The 20,724-nt window shown below is 43.5% G+C and overlaps 1 protein-coding gene across 1 annotated transcript; it reads right to left on the bottom strand.

Moving 5' to 3' along the window:
- Positions 1-4,517: 4,517 nt before the first annotated feature.
- On the bottom strand, positions 4,518-20,361 carry LOC307259647 (uncharacterized protein; the record flags this gene model as incomplete). Its single annotated transcript, XM_080039590.1, has 9 exons — positions 4,518-6,562; positions 6,945-7,109; positions 7,219-7,459; positions 7,557-7,703; positions 8,545-8,763; positions 9,725-9,886; positions 10,119-10,332; positions 10,692-10,898; positions 19,670-20,361. 9 exons carry the CDS (start codon positions 20,359-20,361, stop codon positions 4,518-4,520), a joined length of 4,092 nt encoding a protein of 1,363 aa, XP_079895716.1.
- Positions 20,362-20,724: the final 363 nt, after the last annotated feature.

Genomic DNA, 20,724 nt, shown 5'->3' with positions numbered 1-20,724 from the left:
TATAAGCTTGAGCTATATCTAGTAGATATAATTAGCCCAACCTAATCCAGTGATCTAATGCATATTATTCGGAATAGGGCCAAACACTGCAGAATGAGCCATTTTACTTTCGGTACCTTAAATATGTTCATGTTGATGCTAAAAGTTGTGCACTTTTTATTTTGTGAAATTTTGAATGCAGGACCTTTGCTTGTTTTTGCGAGTTTTTCTGCACTGTGCTATTTCTACTTTTTTTAAATTAAAAGTTCAAAGTACTTCTTCCACCATTGCGTGTGGGGAAAAAAATACATTGAATTACTTTAGGGGCCACAGTTTTAAAGCTACAAAAGTCAGTTTGTGGATGAATAGATTAAGTAGTAGGCCTAAAACTATCCAGTAATTACACTTTCAGGAAAAATATCCAAAGTTTTCAATTTAAAGCAACGCTGTTGTATGCTGAGGAATACACTTCTCATAATTGTACTTTTTTTTTAGCACTTAACCTGCGTGCCAGTGTAGTTTGCAGAGTAGAGTAAAAATTTCCCTCTGGGTCTCTTTTGAGATCCTGGACGACAGACAGCAATTACAGACCTGTTTATCCCCCCTACCTCTATTTATGGCTCCACAGTGACCTCTCCTCCTCAAATGTAATCCTTCATATAACTGTGAAGATACGGTAGATTCTCTCAAGCCATATAAACGGTGCTACTGTGTATCCTCCTTCCTCCCTGCTGGGTCGATATGATAATTAAAGTGTTACCGCCATCTAGTGGTCAAAGTACAGGGCCTACATCCATAACTGCGGTATCGAGGCCGTCACTACAAAACTATTCTTATTTCCTAACTGTGAAAATGTAGAAACATTGTTGGAAACACCTGTTATCTCCCTATACGTACTTTATCTCATTGATTGCAGCCTCTTCTAAGCCTGATTAAAATGTCAGTATAATCCCCAAAATTTAAAAATATTTGCAGCTACGAGGTAATCATCCTCTCTGATAATTGTGTGAGGCTCAGCAGGGGCTATTCGAACAGTGTGCAAATAATATCAAGAGTAAATTCAATATGTGAATGCCTCTTAACTTGTTGAGGTGAAAAATAATTCTCTAATCGTTGCCTGCATGGACTGACAGGCTGTTAAACCGCCCTTGGACATTAATGAGAGAGGTAATATAAATATTTGTGAGGGAGAGATATAGAGGAAGAAAAGGCAGGTGTGTCAGTGTGAGGCTGTAATCCCCCTCCTGAAGGTGGATAATCAAGTAGGACAGTGGTTTTCAAACTGTGGGGCGCGCCCCCCTTGGCCCCGTAGTATTAAGCAAATCTAAGTTATCTTACAAAAAAGGAATACAATGTTTTGGTCTAGATAGTTAATTGCCTAATAATTGAATCAGATCATCTGGGAGATAATCCGAGGTTAACTGATCACGTCACATTCACGTCCATGCACAGTGTGTATTGAGTTTATTTAAAAATATTTGGAAATGGGGCTGCCCTCAGTTTCCCATGCACTGTCTGTCTGTGGAAATAAAGATAACAAGAGTTCTTCTGCTTCGTTCCTCTCACTGCATTTAAATGCATTCACTATATTACAAAGAAAGATGTCCCGTAACAGAAAAAGAGCACCAAGCCCATTTTTCTTTATGGAAAATTCATGTGTCTTTCTTCAATTGCTTCTAATTCATCCAACCCAGTGTCTCCAAATTATTTGTTCACACAAAATTCCTCAGATTTAGCCTCTTAATTTTCCTCTCAAAGTGCACCAGATTCATGCATTTCACTTTAAAAAGGTAAAAAAGAATCTCCCGGGGGGACATATCCCCAGACCCCCCTAGGAAGGTCAGGATCTCTGCTGGCTACTAATTTCATCCAGCAGGACATTGGAGGCACTAGCGACTATGAGTGAATGACATTTAACAATAGTCAATAATTTGGGAAAGTCTTTCTGCCTATCTCTCTTACTTCATTGCACACTCAGTCACTACTATCCATGCTTAAAGGAAGCAGGATTGAACCACTGGATAAAGATGTTCAAATGTATTTTAAAAAAGCAAAACAAAAACTTACTTCGCTAAAATGTTTAAAATGTTTAAAGAAATGTGTTTAAAAACGCACACAAATGTTTAGAATGTTTCAAAAATAGGTTTAAAATGTGTAAAATGCTGAAATTTGTTCTCTGAGGGGGGGCTCACTCTCTCACACTTTGAAAACCCCTGAAGTAGGAAATACGTTAGAGGTTTGAGTGTCCCCACATTCACAAGCTTAACCTTGGGTGTGAGTGTGTCTGTCTGCCCTCTGCTGAGAGATACAGGATTAGGGTTGGGAATCCAGGAGCAGGAACTGCAGAGTCTGAGACAGAGCTAACAATTCTCACAGTATTTGACCGCTCGCTCACACAAGCTATGTTATTGTACCAAAATTGTACCACGTGTTGGAAATTCAGTCACCAAATTTCTCAAATCCTAAATCCTCAGAGACCGCGAATGAGTCCAGATCTGAATCACTGGTGTCGTGTCAAACCCAAGTTACGAGAAGTGCTCAGTAACCTGGTAAGCAGAATCTACTTTGTCAAGTAACATACTACTTACCTATAATTTTTTTTTAATTTTCAAAAACTTTTTACTTAGCCTTCACAACAATTCAAGGGGGAAATATTGTAATTTTCACTCTATTACAATTATTTGACAACTACAGTGACTACTTACTTTAAGTTTAGATTGTACATAAAAAAAACATGTGATATGCTTGGGATATTTTCCCATATTTCTCACTACTTTTTTGTTTTTTCCATTTGTCATACTATATTTATTGTTAAGCACCAAATACCGCAACAAGATCCTTGTATGTTAAAACACAATACTCACAACACTGATAAATCACTCACTTATGTAAATGATTCAACACAACAACAACAAAACAGAGGTCCCAGTACTCTGGATAATCCATTAACCTTGCTGTAAACTGTTTTTGTTGGAACAACTTTTCCCCAAATAAATAGTCCCAATAAAAATAAAACTGTTGACAGCATGTTTTGTGGATACCGTTGATTGAGATACCATAAGTTGAGCACATGTGTTTTGTCCTTTAATTTGGTGAACCCACCCCTTAATTTTTTTTACACAACTAGTTTAGAGGTTGTGATGTATTCTTTGGGATGGTTTGTTGTAAATGTTAGTGACATACTGAAGGCCTCAAAAATGAAACGGTTTCAACACATAAGCACACAAAAGAAGCTCACACCTCAACACACTCAACAAGATGATATCTAAATCCACTTTATTCATACATCCAGATATACACAATCCCCATCATGGTTGTCAAGAGTATCATTATAATCCAAAACATAGTCATCACCTTCAACACCACGCTCCAGATCATCTTTGTGACGGCATTATTAGAGTTTTTTTTTCTATTCAAAAGCTAAAGCTGTGATAAATAAAAAAGTAAAACATTTGGTCCTTTAATATATATGGTCTAGGCAACATGGTATCAGGGGTCAAGCCAGAAATGCCTTGGTGCTACCCGAACAAAACATCTAAAGTCACTGGAAATGGCGCTGAATGAGTGCAGCAGAAGGAGGAGTAAATTGAATATGAGGCGCGTGTGGCAGCAAAGAGCCAAGTGTCGGGTAAGCCGAGAGAAATGGGAGAGAAGCTGTGAGCGTCAAAGAAACAGTAAGCGACAAAAGCTGTGTAGTCAGATGAAAGGCGGCAAAATAGACAAGAGACACACAAACGCACGAGAAAAAACACAATTTACCAACACAATTTAGCTGTCAGAGTGAACATGTAAGTTTAAACGTTTGTCTTTGTTTTAAAAACTAAAACACCACACATCTGGGACAACAAAACTACCAGTGGACTGCTCCTAATTACTCAAATTCATATGAGTATCAACTTACAGTGCTTATTAAAACCTATATTCATATGATTAGTATGATTCTGATGAGGAAATATTACACTTTGGTGCAGAATGGGAGGCAAGAGGGAGTTGGAACTGCTGCCTGCATATGAAACTGACATTACGATAGACATTATTCCCAACAACAGAATGATTTTTTTTTTCACATTTGAGAGTCTTGAATGTTTCACATGTATTGCTGTTGTTGTTGTTTTTTCCTGACTATGCTATTGCTTCCATTCCATTTGACTGTGTTTGCTGTGTCCACTTCAGCTGCTATGCTTGCTCCAACACTCACTAACACAGATATGTAGTATGTATACATTTGGATGTTTTCTAGACTCTATAGTTGCCTGCACCAACCACTCAATGTACTGTAAGTACCATGAATACTTTCTCCTTGATTAGTGGCTTGGTTAGGAGTCACATTCACATCTAATGTTCAAAGACAATCACAACCTAGAGTGAATGGAAACAGGACGTACTGTACCAGTCCACATGAGATCACTGAATGTTTGTTGCCAACTCTGACACAACTATGTACTGTATCACAGCACCGAGTCCACGATCCTATGAGATTCTCATTCACTTCTTTTTTACATGTCGGCTAGCAATTTGTGTCTTAGTTCCTCTGAGTCTTATGAGTCCTTTTTCGTACCTTTAAGGGAGGTGGTTTTGGCAGTGGTGGCTGGCTTTACAGACTGAGCCGGTGTAACGGTGGACGTCTGAGAGGTCTGGGCAGGGCTAGAGGTTGTATTGAGTTTTGATGAGGAGTGGGTAAGTGCAGCTCTCGTGGTTGGCATTTGTTTCAGAGGGTGAGCAGAGGGGGACTGGATACTGGGAGATGTGGTGGTTGGATGACCAGAGCATGAAGTGGGGCTTTGGGTGACAACAGGAGGAGTTTGCTTTACAGGATGAACTGAGAAAGTGACTTTATGTGGAGGGCTAGTGCAAGCTGGTGAGGGGGAAGGAGATGCAGTTTGGGTGGGGCTTATAGAGGAGGCCTGTTTAGGGATCCGGCCTGAGGTTGGACCCCTGGCTGAACAAAGAGTTGGACTCTTACTTAAAGAGGATGTAACAGGTATGGGAGAGGGGGAAGGTGTAGGGGTAAGGGTAAGGGTCTGGGTAGGATTTACAGGAGTCAATGTTTCTGCAAGAGTTTGGGAGGGGGTAGACGACATGTGTGTGCTTGTAGTCATAATAGGAGTTGGAGAAGTTATCGGGGGTGGGGAAGGACTTAGGCCAGACAACTGAGAAGCAGAAGAGGGTGTGTTGGATGCTTTGGCTCGGGGGCACTGCAGCGTTGGGGAAGAGGCGACCAAAGAGGAAGGGAGAGGAGAGGATGTCAGAGATGACTTGGGCCCGTAGTGTTGAGGTATAGGAACAGGGGTAGGAACAGAAAATGGAGGCGGTGTGGAAGAGGGGGAGGGAGAGGGAGAGTGCGGAGGGGGTGTGGGGATTGGTCTGGGACGAGATGTTTGGGAGAGTATAGGAGACGAGGGGGCGGGAGCTGTGGTCGCAGGGAAAGCCTGTGCTAAAGTTGTCTGAATAAGAACTGCGGCCTGTGCTTGTGCATTAAACTGTTTATTTGTCAGGAGCTGGACTGGAGCGTTTGAGGTCAGCATGCCTGCACTGCTGCCCCTGGCTAACTGCCCCAACAAGAACGGAGCCGGCAGCAGATTACCACCAGAGGCCTTCCGGTGGAGAGGCGGGTGAGGCTGCATGCCAGCCCAGGAGCGGTGAGGCAGAGTGGGCTGCGAGGCCGACAGAAGCCTGGCCTCCTGGGTGAGTCTGCCCAGCGCTGGCAGACACTGGGAGCTGTTTCCTCCATGACGTAACAAAGCTTCTTTTGCTCCCTGCAGGCAGCCCGACGCAGCAGTGTTGCCGTCTAACGGGGCACCAGAAGCACCTGGGGGGTTTGTGGTCGGGACCTTGTGGAGGGGAGGAGTTGGTGGCCCTCCCGCGCCTGTCTGCGCTCCAAGTGATCCAGCGGTCACTGAGGGGTAATCAGCCTGGAGGCGGAGGCTGTAATGAAGAGTCCTTGCTTGTTGGACAGAGGGCAAGACAGATGAGGCTGGTGTAGATGGGGTTTTAGCAATAGGGGGCGATGTTATCCCACCGGGAGGGCCCATGTTCGAGGGAGAGGCAGGAAATCCTCTCGGGGGAAAACCAGTCATTCCTCCCATTGTCATCATCCCTATGAGAGAGCTGACAGAGGGGCGGAGGGGCTGTAGCACAGGAGGACGAGAAGGAGACAGAGGAAAAGAGGAGGAGGGAGAGGGAGAGACAAGAGGGGAAGGCAGGAAGAAAGCACTGCCCAGTGTGTGCTGCTGATGCAACTGCTGGAGCTGTTGCTGTTGCTGCTGTTGTTGGTGCATGAGGGCGATGGCTACGTTACTGGTGGCAGCAGCAGTCTGCAGGGGAGCGTGGACCAGCGGCGCCCAGATGACGGGGCGTGGCCGAGGAGACACGGTGCCACTTCCTCCCACCACTCCGCCTCTAGCTGCAGCAGCGGCCGCTATGGCATCCTGCATGGCCGGCATGCTGTCGTGTTTGACAATCTGCTGCACCAGCATGCTGTCACAGGAACCTAGACCTCCGCCCCGGCCTCCACCACGACCTATAGTGCCCCCCAGAGATCCACCCTGGGATGACTTCCGCAGGAGCATTGAGTTCTTCCTGCCTGTAGAGAATAAAAGGGAGGGAAAATATGACAAAAAAATCCTCAAGGACCTTTTTTCTAGTTTCCAGAAAAAGGAGCCGTGAAAGAGTGAACTCTTTGATTTGTAGAAGGATAAGTTGTCTACTTAACACATTTTTCTGTTCTTTCCTCAGCTAATTTCTCATCCTTTACCATTTCAGCTTTTTATTCCATCATCATCTCATATGAAAGATGAGTTCTGACCTTTCAACGAAGGCCTTAGCGCCTAGGAAATTTACAGTAATTGCATTGGATGATTAATATTGCAAATATTTGGCAAGGTCCTCGACGGGTTAAAAAGATAAATGGAAAAAAATCAAGCACGGCACAGATTATACGAGGCAAAGACAAATCCACACTTTACCGATACGGTCCAATCGGTCAACAGCAACAGTTTCGAAGGCGCGCCGCATCATCGGGTGTTCCTCCAGCACCTCGTTAAAGCTGTCCACACTGAGGGAGTAGAGACGACAATATGTGTCTGCACGGACGCTGGCTGTCCTCCGTCCTCGAGTCAACAAACAGATCTCTGAATGTGTGAGGAGAGACAATAACAATAAAAAAATAAATAATAACAATAATAATAATAATAGCAGCTTTGTTTTATACATTATCTAGAAAACCCTGCAGTTCCTCACCTCCAAAGTAAGACCCATCGCTGAGCTTGGTTTCCCTGTTGCCACGAGTCAGCACACCGACTCTTCCATGTTGGATGAAATACATCTTCCGTCCGACTGTGCCCTCGCGGATGATGAAATCTGAAGGCTGAAACACTTCAAAGCGGAGCTTGGTCAGCACGGCAGTCACAAAGTTTGGGTCAGCGTTGGCGAACAGCGGCATGTTAGCCACCAGACTGCGGCAGTTAAAGCTGACTATCTCCTAGACAAAGAAAAAGAAGAGATAAACAGAGAAGGAGGACAGAGCTTTGGCTGTTTATAATAGTATTGTGTTGGTGTTTGTGAATGTAGCCTATTACCTCTTTAAGTGGCTCACTGAGCTCTCCAAGAATGTTCTCCTCATCAAACATCTTGCCCTGGAAGCGGTGCTCATAGTACTCATGGATCTTCTGCCGAACATCCGCCGGAAGCTTATGGAACGACATGTACTGCTCCACCTGCTTGTACTACAATAACACACAAACACGCACAGGTGGTCAGAGGGGTGTTCTACGAAGCGAGATTGACGGGTGAGCGAGTTATGTTGAGTCTAAAGCCAGACTTTTCAGTATCATGAAAGGTGGCTCTCTTTTTAACTGGCTAGATCACCATGGTAACTTAGGCTGCACGACAAACTTGCTCTGACCAGGATTTGTTCAGAGTTTGAGGCTCTTAGAAGCACTGCTCTTTAAGGAAACCACTTGTTTGGAAATCCCGTGAACCTGACGTTAACCTTTGTGAGTGAAACATGCCTAGATTCTCACTGAGGGAATGCCTCCTTTCATGGGGATGTGCACAGAACCTGAAGCAGAAACCCTGCCTTTACAAATTAAGTTGATAACCGCCTTTGTGGTACTCGTTATCTCTGATCTAGGGATTTAGATTAGGTCTATAGCCACTTTAGGCAAAAAGAGCCAGGCTCTGTTGAGCTTGGTTAGCAGTACACCCCTCAGGGATCTGCAAACAGAAACACACAAGAACCTTGATTAGCCCACTTTTTGTCATCTGTCTGCTTAAGATTTCTCTTGGTGACCCCTAAAGAAAGGTGACATACGCCTATTGTTGTTTTGTTGGACTGTGAGCAGAAGGTAGTGCTGTGGAAGGAATTATTTTAGAGAGGTCAGGAAAATCATAAATATGTCAAAGTAGAAGAAAGAGGTTTTTGAACTTAACCTATCCCATTCATCATCTTGAAACTCCTCAGGTTTATCAAGTGCTGTATTAGTTCCTGACCCCCCCCAAGTTGGAAACCACTAGATTCAATTATAATGAAGGTCATCATAAGTTGCTGTCCTGGTGGTGTCATACCTTTTCCTGGTACTGTCGTCGAGAGGAGTCCAGTGACTGGATGAGAGCTGTGGCGTGGCCGATGAACATTGCGTAACAGGTGGCCCCTACGATCATACTGAGCATGGTGAGCCACACATCAGTCATCCCTTCTGGAGCCTGGGCACCATACCCGATACACAACATGTGGCTCATGGCTTTGAATAGGGCATAGGAGTACTGAAGGCCCCACGTGTCATTCTGTGAGTGGGAAACAGGCGGAGAGGTTGACAGGAGGAGTCAAAGAAGTTTCAAGTGTTAATTAAAAGACACATCAATATTTAACTGTTCTTATTTTAGTCAGGCTACAGGAGCTTTATGCCCTCAGCCACACCACTTACAGAAAATGCAACCTAGATCATAACAGCAGAGCAATTTAGCTGTTAAAACCTACTCTCCTTCACAACAGAGTGCCTGCAGTATACCCAAACAACCACACAGTCAATAAAAGGGTAATCATCATGAAGTATGAAAAACATATGCAAAAGGCTACCAATAAAGAGACCAGCCTCTGTTGTGTGTGAGTCCAATTATACTAAGATGTGAATGGTCCAACGGATGAAGGGACTTTCTCTGGGGAAAATCCCAGCATCGGCCTTTCTTAGCAACAGTCACCAGGGCAACCGCTGAGACATGAGTTTGCTATTCCTACAGCTGCATATATCGGTGTGCAATTATCTGCGTTCATGTCCCTGTGCAGGCGTGCATGTGCCAAAAATCTCCAGTAGGTCCCTTGGCCTTTGTCTGTTTGTGTGCATTCACATTCCCACCTGAGCTCTGTTGAGGTTTTTTAATTGGAAAATCTTTTAAAATTTTGGATGATGATGATGATGACGATGCATGCGAGTCCTATTCCAGCTGGACATGTTGCTGCACGAGCCAATTAACACAGATAAGGCAAACAATGTACATCTGATAAACAGCCTCTCTCTGCGCACACACAGATAACTCAAAAACTGAGGCTTTCTGAATCTCTGATTTGCATTCGTCTGAAATAAATTTGGTGCACACTGTTCAAACAAAGCTCAGATAGTGCTTTGTGTGTGTGTTTCATTCATCTCAGACTGAATGTCATGTTCTTCTTTTTTTTGTTCTCTGCACTATAAAATCATTCACTGAAACACATTAATAATATGTAGCATACACAAGCAGAGCGACTCACCACCATCAGGTTCTTGGAAACCCAGCAGTCAGGAGGGAAGTCCTGCAGCATGGGGACCAGGAACTGCAGACAGCCATCCCAGTGACACAACAGCAGCATCATACCTATCAGGTTAACTATCCTCACCATGGCACTGGCAAGGTCATAGGTCATATGGAAGATCTGAGGGGGAGCAGAGCATGTGGTTTGAATACAATCAGTGGTTGTCAGTGGCAGGTGAGGTTTACCTTTACAACATGACTACCTGTTTATTTATTTTTTCATCCTACAAGTAAAAAGGCTTGTGATGAGTCTTATCGTACATGTTGAATTACGTTTTTTAACAATGTATTTCACAGAAATAACTCTTTCCATTGGACTTGGCTCTCTCCGTTTTCCATCCTCTGTTCCTCACCTCCTCCCACTGGTGGATGTAGCGGATGAGTCTGGACAGGCGGAGCAGTCGAAGCAGGCTCAGGATTTTAGTGAAGCGGACGATGCGCAGCGCCCTGGCAGTCCTGTAGACCTCGGACTCCAGACTGTCCACCATCAGGAAGATGTAGTCCACCGGGATGGACGACAGAAAGTCCACCAGGAACCAGGTCTTCAGGTACTTCTGGCGGATTGCCCTGAGTTAGAGTAGGATGGAAGTCTGGTGACATTCCTAATTTGGCAGTCAAGCTCAGTGGAATTGATTCCAACATTTGGCTGGCATGACAAGATTCTCATCAGTATTCAACAGGGAAAAAGTACTGGAACGTGAACAAAGCTCTGCCACAGGGTGTAAGTCACCTTTTAAAATCTCACACATGGATTACACTGCACACACACCCAGCAGATGGCAAAAAGAGCACATTTTAATTCATGGTGACAGAGCTTCTGTCTTGATATTCTAATCTAGACCATACACATACTCATACCAATACCACAGCAATGCCTCTACCCTTTACATATAATACTAATACATTCACCGAATGCTTCTACTGACCTGGGGTCCAGTAATATCTCAGTGTTATCTTCCTTGATGATGCCCGTCCTGAAGTTGAGAACCAAATCGGCCATGAAGAGAGTGTCAGAGACAACGTTGAAGATGATCCACGAGGGAGTGTTCTCTTCTCTAAAGAAAGTGATGCCCACTGGCAGGATGATTAAGTTCCCCATCATTAACATTAACATCAACAGGTCCCAGTAGAATCTAGACAAAGAAAGACAGAGTTGTTCAACTGCATTGTAATATTTATATTTTGTGATATGATAGGTATATAAGGCTGTAATGTAAGTCTAAGACGTTACACTTTTTTTCTATGTTTCTTATGTTCTTGAATGCACGTGTTTCTAATAACTTTTTCTCAGAGGAAATTTTGACTTGTCACATTGGGAACAACCTTGGTATTGTGTATGCAGCCTAACTGTCATCTGGCCATGTGTCCTACATCCATACTACTTAGAAACTCTAAGCAGGTTCCTAACAGCATGTAGTATGCTCATACTGACAAAGTTTTATAATGCTTCAGTTCAGAGTTCAGTATTAGTCAAGTTTAGAAAACACTGAGTCCTAAGATTCCCACAATGCACCTGAATAGTGTCTTTCTATAGAACCTTTGTTATTTGTACAGTGGCTTTCTGTCAAAGTCCGAAGCCTGGCCCGATATAACCTGGATGACATAATAGGAGGCATTTTCTAGGACTTAAGAAAGACTGAAGACCTTAAGCAGCTATTTCTAATTGACTGAGTTATATTATCCACACAGAGTAAACTACTCTTTATGTTAGACATGGGTGGGAAGCCCCTTCACAGAATATTTCGAATGTATTAGTCTTTGCAAACACTTTTTGCTTCCACCAGCACCAATCTTTTCTTTAGGTTTATCCTTTTTTATCTAATTTCCTTAAAATGTTAAATTGTTCCTATATATGGACTCCCCTTAGTAACATTAACTGGGGGATCATTCAGGCCGTGAGGAACCTTGTAGCCATTTCCAAGTCCAACAGTGGTCTGTCATTTTTTCCCTTCAGACAATTTCATCTTTTGAAAATGCTTTGGCAACACAAAGTATACATCCTTTAGCATTATGAATTGAATTAAGAAAGTGAGACAGACAGACCGGGATACAAAAGATCAGTAACCTTGGGAGGCCTCATCAATCTGTATTTCATGCTGGAGGGCATTACTGCATCATGACACCCATACAAATATGGGGATACAGTCATTGGGATGAAGAGGGGATGCAATCATTTGCCCTATCTGCACACACACGCACGCACACACATACACACTCTCTCTCTCACACACACACACACTTTTCTCCTTGACTTTGTCAATTGTCCTGACCGATGACACCTCATAATCACTGGCAGTAAACGCAGGTTTATTTACAGCAACACAGACACAGCGAATATGTCGCTGTTGGGACGAGACTGGAGAATTATCTCTGAACTTCAGGATGGAAACAATTCTGAAAATCACATCACACTACCAGTAGCGGCCTTAGCTATGTTTCAACCCATTCAATTGAATGGGGCCCCGCCCTCTGGGGGGCCCCCAAGCCCCCCCTAAAAAATTTTTTTTTTTTTTTGATAAATAATTCTTGAGCAGGCTACCGGGCCCTAGGCCTCATAGTAACTTTTCATGTTGCATTGTCAAAGAGCTCAGTCACTCAGGTCAATAACAGGGTCCAAAAAGGAATAAGCCTAATATAAGGAAATAAATCATCATGGGCCCCTCAACTAGTAGGGGGAGAAATACAAAAGCATAAGAAAACAGCATTAGTAGCTCTGTCTAAGGGGCTTCATGATGAGCCTTTAGGGCCCCCACACACATACAGGAATACGATTTCTATGTGTAAATTCTATGCTGTTCATAAAAAGTAGCTATCCACCCTGTATCTGTTGAAATGAGTCTCTCCATCATAGAACATGAGTCTGCAGACCAATCTACTGTACTGTTTTTACAGTAGCAGAGTAAAGAGTGCTGCCTGATTAAGAAAAATCTGAAAAATAATGTTCCTGCTGCATCTCAGGATTTGATATAGCCTCTAAATTTTCCCCTCAAAGTGCACCAGATTGATGCATTTTAATTCAAAAGGCACAAATTTTCTTTCGGGGGGGATGCCCCCGGACCTCCCAACAAGGACCAGGGTCCCTCCTAGCCTGGCTCCGCCCGCCTACTTCCGGCCAAATTTCATTTTCCCTTCAGTAGTCAGTCTGGGTGTACAGCGCATTTCCCAGATTCTCCGGAGAATCTACGATCGTGCCAATCAGCGAACAGAGCGAGTGGCTGAGAACGCTCCAGTTTCAGTTGAATGCTGCATTCCTTTATACTCGGAAGAAGGAGATTTCCGACTTGGTAGTTCCGAGTTCCGACCTGTCTGTGTTCCAGTGCATCTGCTCGCGAAAGTATGGACGCCTAAAACCTTTCTCGTCCAAATAACTAAACGTTAGGCTCTAACAAGTTACTGTTGCCAGGTACCGGTAGATTCATAGACTACAATATTGTAGTGAAGTCGGAAATTTCCGAGTTCCCTGTCCAACTGGAAGGCACCATCAAAAACCGGCTCATGACACACGTGATGACCAAACGTGATGCGATTGGTTGGCTAATCCAGAGTGGCACTGGGCAGATCCAATAGTTTTAAACTTCGACAGACACCCGCCTCCAAATGAGTGAACGTTTGCCAATTACAGCACTTCCAGACCTTCTGTACAAATGAAATGAAGTACGATGGTCTGGTAGCACCAGGCTAGGTCCCTCCCACAGTATCCCTAAATCCTGTGAGAAAAACTGACTTCATTAATATGTTTTTACCATTAATTGTATATGTGCTGAAAAGTCAGTGTACCTGACTGGATAGGTAGGAGTGGGGGGGCCCTTTAAGAGTCTGCACCCAGTGGCCCATCATCTCATAAAACTCTACAATCTGTTTTCTTTTTGCGGGAAGCATGCACAAGCATGCATGCACAAGAAATATGTATTAAAAAAATAAAAATAAAAAAATACGATTTTTTTTTTCAAGAAAATACAAAAAATGTGGGGGGCCCCACACTAGGTCTTGAATGGGGCCCCCAGATCGTTAAGGCCGCCTCTGCACACTACACTGCTTGTCTGTGCCTGTCGAGGTATATCTAAGATATTATCGAGTTCATTTTCCAGTCCTCTAGTACTGTGGTCTTTAATGTTCTGTTGGAGGACGTGAACTGATAGAGCTCCTGGGGACACAAAGTCATATTTTCCAACATAATGACTCAGACTTTGACTCAGATATTTTGTATTGCTGGAAGCCCACAGAAGTGACATCATCCATTATTTACAAAAAAAAGAAAATAATAAAAGGTTAATAAAAACGTTTTCTCTTCCACATTTATCATCTCAGGCTAAATTACTGTAAACTACGTATATAGCTGTTGAAAAGCTACCTGCGTCTCAACTAGATACAACAATAAAATGCTACGTATGCATTGATGCATCACTATTAACAATGTAATATTGCGATTTGTAATTATGTCTGAAGAACTGTACTTTTATACTTTTTATTTATTTTTACACTGTTTTACGTTTACATAAGTAAAGGACCTGAGTGTGTACACTGCATATAGCACAACATTATCCTATAGGGAATTGCACCCATGTATGATGTCTTTCTCCCTCCCTGTCTATCAACACACACAGACAAGGATTACTGCAATGTTTCCCACTCAGACAGTTTAAACAGATTTAAATGAGGGTTAATCCAACCTCAACAGCATGCAGCAATAATGTTTTAGTTTGCTGAGTAACATAATAGACAAGATTGAACATGTCACTGCACAATAATCAGCCTCTCTGTATTCCTCTGCAGTCGCTGAGGTGTGGCAGCTGATCTGAGTTCAATGTAACACCAAACAAAGAAGAACAGCCAAACACAGACATGACAAGACACAACAAGTGATGTGAAGATATTTCATGTCTGGCTAAATACCTGACAACGCCAGGTCTCTCATCCCCTAACTAACGCAACACCTGGTTGAGTATTGTGTGTGCTGTAATGCACGCACGTGTGTGTTTAGTGTACTCATGAACTGCGCACACACACACACAAAATGCAAATGCAATCAAAGTTTTCCCCAAGGCCTCATCTGTATTCCATTTTTAACACGAACAGGTGCGCGAGGAGAACTGACCTGCATCTACCTTCTCAGCTGTTGTCAAGCCGAACACTAATTCGACTGTAATTGAGGCCAAATGGCTCCTGAGCTGTCTCCTTTTCTCAGCTGGCCAGATGTCAGTTTTAAGCAAGTTTCTACCATAGATTGTTTATTTCTAAAGCACATTTCGGACACAAGGCCATTCAAAGTGCTTTACAGATGCAAAAAACAAAATACATCAAGTATAGAGCACACATTAAAAAAAAGCGAATGAGAAACATGAATTTAAATAAAACATAAAATAATTAAAACATTTAAAAAGACTAAAAATAAATAAAAATTTAAAATTACAGGTTAAAACGGAAACAGTAGTCTTCAGACCTGATTTAAAAGAGCCAAGTGTTGAAGCGGACCTCAAGTCCCCTGGAAGTTTATTCCAGAGCTTGGGTGCATTAAAACTGAAGGCTGCCTCTCCCTGTCTAGTCCTTACTCTGGGGACTGTCAGTAGCCCAGTCCCAGACGATCTGAGAGCTCTGACTGGTTCGTAAGGGATCAGCAGGTCAGCGATGTATTTAGGCCCTAAACCATTTAGGGCTTTATAGACCAACATCAATATTTTAAAATCAATTCTTTGAGTGACAGGAAGTTAGTGTAAAGACCTAAGAACTGGGGTAATGTGATCCACTTTTTTGGTCCTAGTGAGGACTCGAGCAGCAGCGTTTTGAATTAGCTGAAGCTGTCGGATTGATTTTTTAGGAAGGCCTGCAAAGACACTATTACAGTAGTCAAGTCTACTAAAAATAAATGCATGGACAAGTTTTTCTAAGTCCTGCTGAGACATTAGCCCTTTAATTCTTGATATATTTTTAAGGTGGTAGTAGGCTGACTTAGTAATTGAATTAATGTGTTTTTTGAAATTCAAGTCTGAATCTATGACTACTCCAAGATTTCTAGCTTGGTGTGTGCTTTCTAACATAACAGATTTAAGCTGTGCGCTGACTTTTAATTGTTCATCCCTGGTACCAAAGACAATGACTTCAGTTTTGTCGTTGTTTAATTGAAGAAAGTTTTGGCACATCCAGTCATTGATTTGTTCGATGCACTTACTTAGTGCTTGAATCGGACTATAGTCTCCTGGTGATATGGTTATGTAAATTTGTGTGTCGTCTGCATAATTATGGTAACATAATTTGTTCTTGTTCATAATCTGAGCTAGTGGGAGCATGTAGATGTTAAACAGAAGAGGCCCAAGAATGGAACCTTGGGGGACCCCGCATGTAATATTTGTTCTCTCGGATGTGAAATTGCCTATTGATACATAGTAGTCTCTGTCCTTTAAGTATGATTCAAACCAGTTTAGTACAGTTCCAGAAAGTCCAACCCAGTTTGCTAGTCGATCTAGTAATATGCTGTGGTCAACTGTGTCGAACGCAGCACTGAGATCCAATAAAACTAATACAGAGCTTTTGCCACTGTCTGTGTTTAGTAGTATAATAAACCCTTCATCCTGCCAGATAAATACAGACAAACAACCACGATTTATTATTACATAATAAATCTTGGTTCCTATATAATGCCACCAATCTGTGTTGTTGGTCGACCGCCCGTCTTTCTCTCCTGCCTCTCCATGTTTTCTTTAAACACATATTTTCTTAATGAAGTGAAGGGGGTGAGAGCTTATCCGGAGAATCAATAACGACAGAAAACACACAAGCACACATATTACTGTACATACACACTCGCGCACACTCTGTTGGTCAATGTCAACGCTGGAACAAAAACATGTGAAGGGCTTCAGAAATAATCTGTCCTTTCTTTTACTCTTTTGGACTGAAGTTCCTCTTCAGAATTTACTGCAGACAACAGGTACTTAGTACTAAGTTAGATGACTGAATAATGCATTATGCATACCCTACTTGCATAATTTAAGGCGTTCATACATAATTGATCTGAATTAAATTGTGATTCTCCAACAGGATGATTAGTCGTACTGCCATAACAACCACAGATATCCCACCTGAATATCAATAATACCAGGAGGGACTGAGATTCAACTAGGCATTTGTCCATCCACACACACATTCATTTATCCATCCATCCTTCCCTCAGTGACCCTGTTAACTGTATCTCCTGCTAGTACACTAATAAGCCGCACTTGTAAGTGATCATCAAATTCCCAGACGATACAAAACCGTGTGTGTGTGTGTGTGTGTGTGGCAGGCGGGGCCCGTTTCAATTGAAACGGGTGAAACATGAAAGGCCGCTACTGTGTGTGTGTGTGTGTGTGTGTGTGTGTGTGTGTGTGTGTGTGTGTGTGTGTGTGGCTGATGAGACAAAAGTGGGCCAGGAGCCTTGGGGATCAAGTCATTCACTGTTGTTCCTCTGGAGATTATGAAAGCTGTCCCTCTCTCTGCTGTCCACCTGCACATGTTTGGAGTGTATTATTTACTAAGTCTCTAACATCCAATGACATGTCCAAGGGTGCTCAGTATGTAGGTCTCCAAAAAAATTAGAGACTGCATGCAATTAAACACATATGTTAAATGCACAAGGCCATTCTGTGTTGAAGGCATGTTGGCAAACTTCCCACACTTACCGCCATTCAAAAAGAAAAGAAAGAAAGGGAGCAAGAGAAACATTTACCACTACATCTCGCTTCCAGGGTTGTCTTCATCTTGATAATGAGACTTTCAGTCAACAAAAAAACAAAGAATCCACAACGTCAATCGTCTTTTTCCCCTCAGGCATTATTGACTGTTGTGCTAATTGTTCTGAAAGACAAATCCTTGCATAAAGCCACCAGAAGGCAGTGCTGTGCCGTGCCGTGCACATCAACTGTTAACATTAAAACAAACATACCATTTTACCTAATTAACATTAAAAGGCCTTCCTCTAGAAACAATTTTTTTTTAAATTATTATTATAATAATTTTTTTACAAATGGGGACCTGTGCTGCATGGTATCTATTCTGGAGGCCTTGTCATGCCCTCCCGATAAACACTCTCCATCTGCCCTTGCTGTGATCCCAAGGGGCTTCTCATCCACTGTCCTTTTTTCATTCTGCCTTTTAGCCATTCATACATGCTCTGACTCTATACCCGGTTTCCTCACTCCCATTTCATATTCCCCGCTACTCTAACCCTTTTATATCTTCTTATACACTGTTGTGTCCCCAGCTATATATATTTAGCCTCCTGCACGTCGCTATCTCCTCCCAGTTTTCCTGCTGAACCTATGATCAGTTTCCCTCTGGCCCTTAAGTGTACTTGCTTAAAGCCACTACGAGTAACATGGCACGTTGGCGTCCCCTTTGGACAAAAGCGGTAGTATTTTTCTGCTGTTTTCTAGCTCGTGCCAGGCGTGAGAGTGTGAACTGAGAAGGGCGCAATATAGCCTAGTGCATGTCCGTGTGTTGAAAGTGTGAGGACTCTGCATCAACTAATGCCAGTCAGTGCTACACACACCTGATTGCAATGAGTTGATGCAGCAGCGTCACCTAACTACTCTCTCTCACGGAGCTGAAAGATTACGTGTCCTCACAGAAAGCGAATGAACGAGAGACGGCAGTTAGTATGGATCACGATGAGGTAATGTGTTTGTGTTGTTGATGTAAATAATGACTATTTCAGATAATGGTAATCTGATGATGGTGAAGCAAAGCAAACTTTGTGTTAGTACCAACCGCTCATTCATTTAGGAGTAAACACTGCAGTGTAGTTTCGCTCTCGTGAAATTGTATACACGTTGCTTGGCAACACCCTCGTCCCGCCCGTAGCCTATAGGCTGTTACATACTCCGCGAGAAGAAAGAACAAAGTTCTCGGTGACAGAGCTGCGAGAAGTTCTTTCTGGTCTGACATTACATACTTCACGAGAACTCAACTGCCGAACTCCTCACCGCGGCGCATTGTTACCATGGTAATTGACTCAGTAGCGCCAGCTGATTTCACTTCGCTTTCCTCATTGACTTCAGACTGACCAATCACACAATAGTTCTCGGACAAGCTGCGAGAATAAAGTTCGGCACGGGTGATGTGTCGAGAACAAGCTACGAGAACAGCTAAACAAGAGCTGAGAGACGAAAATGACGTCATTTTCTTCTCGCAGCTCTGTCACCAAGAACTTTGTTCTTTCTTCTCGCGGAGTATGTAACAGCCTTATATCACTCTCCCTTTTAGCTTTTCTTCATTGCATTCTCTTTTTTTTTTCTTTGATGGTTCAGCCCCGTTATCAGTCATTATGATGACAAATAACTGTCTCAAACAAGGCTCCCGCTCCCCTTCCCTCACCTGGAGGGTTAGGCTTCTGAAATCGCGTTACAGCGCCACGGCCACACTGAAATCTGCGACCAATACGGATATGTGACCATAGAGCCTGCACGAGCGAACCGAAAATCGGACTGGGTGTGCGACCAGACCAAAAGCAGCAATAAAAACTACAAACGTCTTTCTTTGCACTGATGGTCTCGTTTGCTGTTAAAGGTAATTTATGATTATCAGAGGAAACATGAGGCTGTTTAAAAGATATTTAAATGTTACTCGTAGCCGCTTTAAGTGAGCGCTTTTCTGACTGGCTTTGATCCATATGTTTTACCAAAATCAAATGACGTGTCTTCTATGTGCTACAAGTGCCATTTACAATACATACCCACTATGGGCTGTGTGTATGTATGCAACTATTTTTGTGAGAATCAATTTGAGTTTTGGCCCTAAAGAGTGAGGACATTTTTGGTTTAGTTGCATTATGCATTATGTATTATGTCAATGAGTGTCCTCACAAGTATAGCCGTACAAACGTGTGTGTGTGTGTGTGTGTGTGTGTGTGTGTGTGTGTGTGAGTCCATACCGGAAGTCACTGTAGGGGTGAATGATCCACGCCCCTGCCGATTTCAATCTTTCCTGCTCCAGAGCCACGGCTTTGTGGGATCCAAACATGCGCAGGCTGAACTTGTTGACCCCTGGCTGAAGCATGGCTCCAAACTGTCTCTGGATGAAGGTGCTCTGGTTGGAGGCGCTGTAGTCCTCTCCATCCAGCCCCATGCCAAACCCACCCAGTCCAGACTGACACACCATCTCTGGGCTCCCTCCTGTGGTGGAGTTGCAGGCTGTGGTGGTGGTGGTCTCTGGGCCGGTGGCCACCACCATCACTCCGGTCCCGGTGGAGGAGGTGGAGGCCAGGGCAGCGCGGGACGCGGCAAAGCCCACAGAGCGCAGAGGGTGGGCTGCAGCAGAGGAGCTGGGTGGAGGAGGTAGAGGCACTGGGGTGGTCGGGGTGCCTGCTGTGCGGAAGGGAAGGCTGTCCCTGGTGGAGGAGCTCATGATGGAGAAGCGACGGCCTCGTCCGCTTAACGAAGTGCTGTCCGCCCCAAAGGAGCCCCTCTCCCCTTCCAGCGAGGCCTGGGACAGCCTGTAGCCAGGAGAGGGCAGGCTGCCCTTACTGCGCCGCTTAGAGTCCCCTCCATTATGTCTGGGGAGGCTGTCACCCCCGCACCCCACAGTGCTGTTGGGGGTAAGCGCTCCTCCAGCCACCCCATCCATCCCAGCTCAGGGAGGAGGAGGAAGGTGAATATAACCTGTAACTCCCACTTTCCAGGAAAACTTAATGTTGTTGAGCTGTTTAGATTACCTCACATGCCAATGTCAATCTTAATGTTAAAATTAAGAAGCTGATGTAAAGTCTCTATATCTCTCGTCATTCTCCTGTAGCCGACTCACACCTCCACCCTCTCTCCACTGATGTGGCCACGCTTACCTCAGTGCCCTTGGAATAAACCCCATCCGGATATTAAATCCTTCATCCTGCCAGTGTGACGCCAGCAGTTTCACTTTTCTTCTTTCTTTACAGACTCTTTTGTTTTTACAGATGTTTCTGTATAATTCCTCCTTTCACGTCATTGAAAC

Source organism: Ammodytes marinus (assembly GCF_949987685.1).
Source record: "Ammodytes marinus genome assembly, chromosome: 13".
NCBI classification, from domain to species: domain Eukaryota; kingdom Metazoa; phylum Chordata; class Actinopteri; order Uranoscopiformes; family Ammodytidae; genus Ammodytes; species Ammodytes marinus.
Note: the sequence above shows the minus strand (reverse complement) of the source record. Positions and strands in the feature narration are given on the sequence as shown.